Source organism: Labrus mixtus, chromosome 2, assembly GCF_963584025.1.
Source record: "Labrus mixtus chromosome 2, fLabMix1.1, whole genome shotgun sequence".
Classification (NCBI taxonomy): Eukaryota; Metazoa; Chordata; class Actinopteri; order Labriformes; family Labridae; genus Labrus; species Labrus mixtus.
The window spans coordinates 30993302-31003732 of NC_083613.1; the positions used below are offsets into that span (position 1 = coordinate 30993302).

General features: G+C 41.7%; 1 protein-coding gene across 11 annotated transcripts in view; it reads right to left on the bottom strand.

Moving 5' to 3' along the window:
• adgrl3.1 (adhesion G protein-coupled receptor L3.1) overlaps window positions 1-6828 on the bottom strand; it is a 117609-nt gene extending 110781 nt beyond the window's left edge. For all 11 annotated transcript variants that reach the window (XM_061061374.1, XM_061061306.1, XM_061061366.1 and 8 more), the window contains exon 1: window positions 6641-6828. In XM_061061374.1, coding sequence (XP_060917357.1) covers window positions 6641-6800 — 160 coding nt within the window. In that variant the 5' untranslated portion in view covers window positions 6801-6828. The remainder of the gene's footprint in view (window positions 1-6640) is intronic.
• Window positions 6829-10431: the final 3603 nt, after the last annotated feature.

Sequence of the window (10431 nt, forward strand, 5' to 3'; positions counted from 1 at the left end):
TGTGTTGTTTTTGAAGCACTAGCAATTGGAACAAAATTGGTAGAGAATCAACCAAGGGAAGGTCAATTTACTTTCCAGGTCATTTATTGTTTTTGAAACTGAAGAAAATCAATGTGTTGGAAAAAAAAACAACAAGTTTTCTCTTCCTACCTACTTGATAATAAATTCTATAAATCTGCCAAAATCAACCGGCTGGTAAACAATTGTTGCCTGTACAGTCACAGCCCACGCCGTCCAAAGTATGGCAAACCATTTTCAACATAATGAAAGGTTATGACACACATGTGGCTCTCATCATATATGTCCTTTTTGTCCTATAAAGTCTTTTGATTACAGAGGGCGTCTGTGATATTGAGCGTGTGGGGGCTGGATGCTCCCTGGGATTTTCAGGTTGTTGTGGCGCAGCTTGGATGTTGTTATTCTGTGTTGTCGAGGGCAGCGATCCCCGGGTGCTTCAGTCTTCATCCCTTGACGGATAGGTTATCAGCTGAGGTGTTCACTTGTGTTGCTCTTGTTTTTGTTTTCTCCTAGCACCACTGTCATTGTAAAGAACATTTTATTCCACACAGCTTCATACTGCGTGTCATCGGCTACTCCTGCTAGATTTTTTATTAGCTCTTCTCTTTAAGCTACATCTGGTGCAGTATATATGATATGCATTGTCTCTGTTGAATAAACTAATAAAACATATTAAATCTGATAGTGAGTGTAGTTTGTGGTGGCTTCATGCCCGGTGACTGTGATCCTATAACACTTCCATTTTTTATTGAGGAATAATTCCAGTCATGGCCTTCCAAATCATTTTTTAAATCACATGCACACACACACACACACACACACACACACATCACGCGTGCATGTACAAACACAAACACACATGGAACCCGAAGATTACACCCAGTATCAAACACAGAACCACAACATCCCCCTAAAAAAAAAAAAAGCAAAAGGCACAGCACCACCTTCCTCGCTCTCCTTGTCAGGATAACCATAGCAACCCTGTCCTCCCTCCCTCCCTCGGCTCTCTCATTGGCTGGGGGAGCGTCATGGTTACACGAATGCAGCGGAGAATCTGAATGAGCTCAATGACACTCTGCCTGGGCTCTACTTAATACTGCCCTTCACACACACACACACACACACACACACACACACACACACACAAATATTCTGAGTGATTACACGTAAAAAGGCCGAGATTCAAAGCAAGTGTAGCCACTATCTGGGCGGTGTTACCTGAGGGCACTACACTGATAAATGCAGGCACTAGCTTAGAGATAAGACTGATATATACGTGACATTTACTGAAAATGTTCCCTCTAATGAACACACACACACACACACACACACGCACACATAGCACCCCAGGCTACGATGAGACCTTAAGCACACATTCAGATTGGGTGTGTGTCTCAGCAGTGTCTGCAGGACGTCATGTGTTTTCGCGTGTGAGAGAGAGCGAGAGAGAGAGAGAGAGAGAGAAAGAGAGAGGGGGGAGTGCTTAGGGCAGTGGGTCGTTACTGTGTTAATAAGAGTGTTATAGTTTATTAGTTTTTCAATGGCTGCGTCATGTACGCCTCCGTGACCATGAATGTAAAATGTGAGGAGAGGGTTAATTGAAGCGTGCGGGGATCAATACGCAGTATTGTAAGGCAGCTGTCTAGACTGGCTTTGGATCAGATGTCTTACAGTGTGGCCTTGCAGGGTCCCTGTTAGGCATAAAGGGAGCATTATAACACACACACACACACACACACACACACACATATAATTCAAATAAGGGGTCTATCTGTGTTCCAATTAAAAGCCACTCTGCCTTCAGAAGACGCAATAAATGCCGTTCTCTCATACACTGGCCCCGTCTTGTCTGTTACTCTATGATTCATCTGTATCAGCTGCCTGCTCACCTGCTATGAAACGTCACTGTGTTTAACCTGCCTCCAAGCGACGTCCTCTGCACATTATTCTCTCACTCTTTGCAAAGAAGCGCATGCTGCAGTGTTCATTTTGTTAGCAACATAAATGACGGTAAATGTTCATCAACGGCCGTTTGTCCTCGACAAAGACGAGATGTTGAGACGCAAAAAAAACTGGATCGTTGATGATAAAAAAAGTTTCATTTTCTGTACCGAGATGAAACTGGACCGAAATGTTAGCGGTGGTCTGTCGGACCTTCAAAATCAATATTCCCCCCCCCCACTGTGCTTCTAATCAACATAAATGACGATAAATGTTCATCAATGGCCGTTTGTCCTCCACAAAGACGAGATGTGTCTAAAAACATAATTTTATTTTGGCCAACAAGTCCAACATCATACACTGATTGATGAAAACATTTTTATTTTTCTGTGAATAATGCACAAAAATAAGAAGGGGTAGGACCAGAAAAGTTTTTAACTTCGTCCTATCCCTTTTGAACATGAACTTTATTATTTGAGTTATTTATTTGTTGCTATGGATCCTGAGGATCCAGTTTGTTTTTTTTCCTTTTTATTTTGTGCTTGTATTTTCTTAACATGTTCAATAAATTGACTAATAAATAAATAAATAATAAAAATGTTGAGACGCAAAAAAGAGCTGATCTTTGATGATAAAAACTCTGACAGCAGAAAAGTTTGATTTTCTTTACCGAGATGAAATGGACCGAAATGTTAGCGGTGGTCTATCGGACCTTCGAAATCCATATTTCCCCCCCACTGTGCTTCTAATCTCTCCATCAAACTACAAGAAGGGGAGAGGAGAGGTGTGTGTGTGAGTCTGCCAGTCGGAGAGCAGGACGACGCTTTGACTAAAAGTAATGACTAAAATAAAAAATGACTTCTTATTGACTCAAGCTGGACTACGATGGTTTGAGTTGCCGGCCTCTAAACTTTAACTTAAACTACAAAGAGTAGAAATGACTACAATGTGACGGAACTTGATAAGCATTTGTTGTCTAAAGACTTAAGATTTAATTTAAAATAGCTCCCAAAATGAACCCTGATGTGCAGCCACATGAGTAAGCACATACAGCACACACTAATATTTAGCACACATGCAATCCTGTCGGCGCGGGCACGTGCATGTTAATGTGTCCGTCATTAGTTGTGTAAGTGGTGACAGAAACTTGGCAGCCCTGGACAGTAGAGACAATCTTATTCAGACACTCTCATTGCCTCAGGGGGGGCAGAAACAAAAGGATATTGATTTTTACATTTGGGCCAAGAACAAGAGAGTGGCAAAAGAGGTGGATGGACGGAAAAGAAGAAGGAGAAGGAAGAAGGAGCGGGTGAGATGGGAAGAGGAGCGAGAGATTTAAAAAGTGATCTCTCACTTGAACTGCCAAAGCGTTTGGCCACTGCTGGTGTGTCTCAAATGTGGGTCGTCTGAGTTGAAGCGAGAAACGAGCGGAGTTTTCAAAAGGGCAAAAGATGTTTTAAAGGAGAAAAGGCTGACACAGTTCTGTTTTTCTGACTGTCAATAAATCTTATGAAAGAAACAAGACTAAACTGATCCTACTAACATGGATTGCCAGTGTGCACAGCGCCTGATATCGCTTTTTCCAAACAATATATGCCGTGTTGGCGGTACAGGAGCTAAAGCTTGATAAATGATCAGGAAAACTATCGGCGCAGTGCATTCTGGGCTTTTCTTTTATTAGGGTGAAGTTGTGGTTGGGGACCCTCGTCCCATGGGACCCCTCTTTCATTCGTCCCTTGGGCAACTGAGAGACACAAAAACGTGCCTGAAAAAGGTTTCTGACTTCAAAGTCAATAATGGATTTTTCTATTCAGGAGCTTTGGGAAATATATCTGTCATTGACAAAAAAAAACAATTTAAAACTCACAAGTGAGCCACCCCATGTAAGGACCTCCAAGCGGGTGGCCCAAGCTCGAAACCCCCCCCCCCCCCCCCTCCCTGATTTCTGACTCTATTCACTGTCCTATCTCTCGATTAAAGGTGTAAAATGCCCAAAAAAATCTTTAAAAATAAAAATGTGCACACAGAAAAAAGAATGAAGGCCTGAGCGTTCAATCAATCAATCATTATTTATATCGCGCCAATTCATATTAAATGTTATCTCAATGGGGCGCTGGTGGCACAGTGGTTAGTGCGCGCGCCCCATGTATGGGGGCTTTGGTCCTCCAAGCGGGCGGCCCAGGTTCAAATCCAACCTGTAGCTCCTTTCCTGCATGTCATTCCCCACTCTCTCTCTCTCTCCCTGATTTCTGACTCTATCCACTCTGTCCTATCTCTCCATTAAAGGCACAAAAAGCCCAAAATAAAGCTTTAAAAACAAAAGAGCCTATGGGATGATATGCAGGAAGGATTTCTCCTTTGTAGTCCTCGTGTTCCTGTTGTCCACACGGAGGTCGGAGCAGGCCGTGCATTATTGAGGACGGCGGTGGTTGTGGGGGCGACACAGTCCGATGGTGGAGGTTTGGCGTCCAGGCGTCGGTTGAGCATTGCACTTATTTTGAAAAGTATCATTCCACAGTTTAAAATGGTCTCACATGAACACAGTGTTTATTCCTGTTGCGATAACATTTGCTTAAAACTAGACTGCTGCCTTTAAAAAGAAAGGATACTGAGCCTGCTATTAAAAGTTTGTTTGTTTTAGTAGAAATATATCCCAACAGTGGATGTTTTTTTTCCAAGGACAGGGACGGAAAGTTCTGAGAAGGGGGGCAAATATTTTGTTTCGTTTGTCGTCTCTTTCTGATATTTGTTTGCAGAGAACAAACAGCTTCACCTTTAACACTGTGTACAGTAGACTGTCCATATATTTACCAAAGAGGCTCTTTGAGAGGAGTGATGCTAACTTTTGTGCAGTTGTAGCATTTTCTAACACCAGCACGATCAACAAGGACACCTTATGAAGTTAAACCCTGTTTCTGCCCGACACAGTATGTACTCTCAACTGCAGAAGAAGAGTGTTCATGCTTTCCTATTTTCCTATTCCCTTTTATTTGTCTTCACATAACCTCGAAATAATGACAAGGCACGGCTCGGAGGGGAAAGATGGAGTGCTCGCTGGTGTGTGTCCTCAAGCTAAACTGTCTTTGTTTCAGCTAATCCTGGCTAAGTATAAACAGCATGATTTGCATATGTCGACTTATTCCTTTGACATTGATGCAAATACCTTTGACTGAAAATCATCGCTCTGCGTTGGAGCAAAGCCCCTTTTGGTTTTTAGCGCGTCTCGGTTGCTGCCTGTGAGAGCACTACCTCTGTTTCATCTGTGTTGTTGTACCGTATTTCATCTGAGCACATGTTAGCCCCATGAAGAAGAACATGCTTGACTCTGTGTGTGTGTGTGTGTGTGTGTGTGTGTGTGTGTGTGTGTGTGTGTGTTCTTTGTGTTTGCACATGTGTGGCAGTTTTTTCTTCACAACAGTGTGATTGAAAGCAGCCATTAATAGGATTAAGTCCAAGTGGGCCAGAGCTCCCTGTAGGAGTCTTCAAAGCCCACCGTCACAGGGGAGAGGAGGAAACATAGAGACAACATGCTGGGGATGCATCTGCAGCGTGTGTGTGTGTGTGTGTGTGTGTGTGTGTGTGTGTGTGTGTGCATGCGTGTGTGTGTGTGTGTGTGCGCAGGGGATATGTGTGTGTTCGAGGGAACACAGGAGAGTGAAAAAAGTGTGATGTTATATGCAATAAAAATGCACTGCAGAGGATGTATGTACAGTCACAAGAGTGAAATAAAGTATATCACAGTGTTTTAACATTTCTTTCCAAGTGGACCCATGCCTGTCATTTTTTAAAGAAAGGAATGTTTCATATTAAAAAAAAAAGAAAGATATGTGCTCTGTTGTATGTCAAAGTGAGCAAACATGTACAGTACTGAAGCTCTCAAACTGAAGCAGCTAAATGGAATTTATCCATCATTCAGTTTAACATTTGAATGTGTGATTTTTTTTAAACCATGAGGTTTACCTTCTAGTCAAATTGGGGTGAACCCTGTGCGGCTCCAGTGTGATCTGTTATTTATCGGGATTGAAGGTGTGATTATGTAGAATTTAATTACACAAAAATATCTAAATTAATTTAAAAAATGACTTAACCTATGTTATATATATTTTTGTTGTTGAGTACTTACATTACCTCAACAGAAATCCATCATTTTAGATTTGTAAAGCCCCGTGTCTTTCGATGGCGGTTGTCATGACAACGCCGCCCATGACACACACAACCGACTGGCGTCATTGGGCTTTTTCTTAGCTGCTTTGATCGACTCGCAGCACGTGGAGGTCAAGAGTGACACAAATGTTTTTGAGAATTTTAAAATCAAAGAATCATAAACGTGATGATATGGATCTGTGTGTTTTTTGCTTTACATTGATGATAATGACTCGATCACTGTATCGATTTATTGACCCACATTACGGACAGTTATATCTCAATATGTAGTCATTTAATACCTGACTTTAAACCATGATGTCTCCACATCTGTGTCATTTAGATCATGTCATCCAACTTTGGAGTTTGATTGTTAAAATGCATTTCCATATGTTTCGGTGCTTGATTGAATTTACCTGGAACATTTATCTTGTGTGATAAAGCATAATTTTTTTTTTAAAAACACCAGATGTATGTGTGTGATTATTTCTGCACGGTGTTCGTCTTAAAGCTGCACAGCGGTCGTCTCAACACTTACCTAATGCTATGGGAGCAAACAGGGTGGAGACGAAGAGCAGGCATCTGATCCACATGACGTCTGAGGTTGACCTGGATGTAGATATGGAGGTTCTCCCTGCTGAGCTCAGACGCTCTTGTGGTGAGCTGTTTTTGTCACAGCTCAGTGCTCCTGACACCATACAGACCTGCAAACAAACACAAACACAGGGTTAGTATATTTTATATTTTACATTTTTTAATTCTATTTTATATATTGTAATATCTTCTTATACTGTTTTATTTAAGTCGTTGCTAGTTCTGCTTTATTTCCTTGTTAATTGTTTAGCACCAACACACCAAGTCAAATTCCTTGTATGGGTAAATGTACTTGGCAATAAAACCCGATTCTGATTCTGATTCTGAATCTGATTCTGATGTCTGTATCGGGTACATTGAGTAGGGCCGAGAATCTTTGGGTGTCTCACCATTCGATTCGATTTTGATTCTTTGGGTCACAATTCGATTCAGAATCGAATCTCGATTCAAAACGATTCTGGATTCATGATAAAAAAGTATATTTTTGAATTACTACTACTCCAGTCATCTGTGAGACTGGTTGAATTTCTTGCTGCTCTATTTGGCATTTTACTGAGTTAAACAGCTAGCATTAGCACTTAGCAGGGAGTCACACATTAGTCAAAACCAACAATTTTTTTTTTGCGATTTAAAAAAAAAATCTATTATCTATTGTAAATCTTAGAAGAGAAGAATCTCGATTTTTACAATAAATCAACTTTTTTTCCCACCTCTAACATTGAGTGTAAATGCCAAATGGACCGGAGCTTGTATATCGCTTTTCTAGTCTTCTGACTCCTCAAAGCACTTTGACACCGCAGGTCACACCTACACGTTCACACACTGATGGTAGAGGCTGATATGTAAAGTGACCATCAGTTCTTACTAATCCACACATTTTATACGCCGCCGACAAAGAAGCGGGAGCAACTTGGGGTTAAGTGTCTTGCCCAAGGACACATCGGACATGTAGCTGCAGGAGCTGGGGATCGAACCCCCGACCTTCCGTCTGAGAGATGACCGACTCCACCACTGAGGCACAGCCGCCCTGGTGAACACCAAACACTCTTTTTGTACAACCAGACGGACGGTATTTATCCTTCTTAATCTCTCAGCTGCTAAAAAAAAAAAAGTCTATCCTCAGCAAATGCTTGATGTCTCATTATTGTACCTGCTATCAAACTGTGATATTTCACACTTTCAAGAAATGACTGGCGCGGATTATTTAACAGTTTACCAGGCGCTTGCAGCAGAGATTCAACAGCAGCATTTTCCACAAGCAGCATAAAAGGTCCGAAAATGAGTTAACAGGGATGAACCGCTCAAAGAAGACTCTAAGAAGAAGACTCTCCTGACATCCGGTTTCTCTGTTTACCGTACTTATGGATGATTGACGCTTTAACAAACAGCTCTTTACGTAGGTCAATGCAGCTTCCTGTCGACTTCTGTCACAGAGGACCAGACAGGAATCAATAATTCTACTAAATGATGCGGAGAAATATAGAGAGCATGGAGTGATTAAGACGCTAAATGACAACTCAAAGGTTTGTTTAATAGAAAACATGAGTAATAGAAGGCCCAGTCTGATATATATAGAAGATTATGACTCATATGTATGGTATCAAGTGATCCCTGAATCACACCTTTACAAACATTTAGTCGGCAAACCCTGCACATTTTGTACCTTCTAACACTTGAGGGCATTTGTTCAGGATAAAAACAAGAAATCCTTTCCTGCATCCATCGTTAGGTGTTTTCAGACCAAACAGTTCTGAGGACTTTTTGAAGAGGAACTATCCACTATCGGGAGGTCCCTAAGAACTACACACCATGGTGACTACATATTCAGTCTGCATTCACACCGCCATGGTACCCACTCTGAAGGAGGAGCTAAAAAGGTTCCTCTAAACGGGGTTCTAGGAACTAAAATAGTTCACAGTTCCTGTCGTGCAGAATCACTGAAAAAAAGGAGAAAAGTTCCTGCAGTATGTAAACGACTTATCATCTATTTTCAAATGGGGTTTTTAAAGGTAGAGATGTAACAGGTGCTGCAAATTAGCATAGCGGCGTCATGCCGTCGATGCTATTCCCGTCATATCAGTCTCTTTCAATTTTTGCAAACCATTTTTTTTCTTTCCCAAAGTTATAATTTGGGCCTTTTTGCCTTCATTAGATTAGACAGCTGAAGAGAGATGTAAGGAGGAGAAGGTGGGGGACAACAAAGGTCCGAGAATGGATTTGAACCCACGGCCACTGTGACGAGGACTGTAGCCTCTGTGCATGAGGCGTGCGACATAACCGCTAGGCTATCTGGCATTCCTTAGAAACACGTTATTGCCTTTTCTTATCACATGTTTCTTCACCCTGTGCTTTAAAACAAGACGTGCTTTCACTATCGCAAAATCTGCACCTGTATCTCCGTGTCTGTATCCCTCTCTCCTTCTTCTTCTACTGATGTCAAACATCAGAAGGAAAAATAAGACAGAATCCTCTGCTGGTTAGAAAGAGTATCGCAATATATTATTTTGTCTCATCAATTCAAATTGTCCATATTTGTATCAATATCAAAAAAAAAAAAAAAGAAAATTGTTCAAATGCATTTTTCACAAAACAACAGCTCATATGTTGATTAATCCGTGAACAAACAAGTATGTGAAGGAAAACCATGAAAAAAAAACCACAACAACCACAGGAAAACAAGATAAAACGGTACTTGTGTGGTTTGCATAATGGCGCTGCTGTCTGTGTTAGGATCCACTTCACGAGGTATTCCACAACATCAGCATCAAAGTGTGAAATGTATTGATGTTCCCGTCTAATTGTTCATTTCATGGTCCATCAGCGATAAACAATTAATAAGTGGATGGTCTCTGAGATTAGTCATAGCAGCGACACACTGATAAGCATCATTTCTGCCCTCTGCTTTTTTTCTGATCCGCTTCGGCTGACCGGTTCAAAAACTCGCCGACACTGCGAGAAAATACTTCTTTTTTAAAATGATCATTATTCTCTTTAGAAAATATGCTGTGTGTTTGTGTGTGTGTGTGTGTGTGTGTGTGTGTGTGTGTGTGTGTGTGTTTTTCTGAGGGGTCATGAAGTCATTATGCAATCATCCTAGTTGATGTAAAAAAATAAAATAAAAATTCCTGGGAGAAGTTCAAAGGTATCAGCAGCCTTGTTTTGTGCCTAAATGTTCACTTTTCTCATGGGAACTCATGCAGCTTCAAATAAACAGGCATGAAGAGAGAGAGAGAGAGAGAGAGAGAGAGAGAGAGAGTGTGTGTGTGTGTGTGTGTGTGTGTGTGTGTATGTGTGTGTGTGTTTGTGTGACTGTGGCAGGAAGGGACTGCAGAAATTTGCGACAGCCGGGGACAGATGGAGTAAAGCAGACAGCCGGAGCCCTGGGAAAATACATCATGTGTAACAGAGACTATTGATCAGAGTGACCATATCATTTTGGCCCAGCAGAGACTGAGACAATAGCCAGCGAGCTCCATCACGCCACGCTGTGAAGGCGAGTAGCCGCTTTGGCAACGTCACTCCCCCTCGGATGTTTTCGGCCAACTTACGACTCCTTATCTAAGAACACAAGATTTGGGTTTTAATTTTAGAATCTGTCAGAATGACGCAGGGTTTTCTATAACCGCCGGAGACACACTTCATATGCATAATGCATGGTGTGAGCATTTGCAATGACAAAAAGCCTCCTGCTGCAGACAGGACAGACAGACACCCAGAGGCATGTGCACGCTGCAG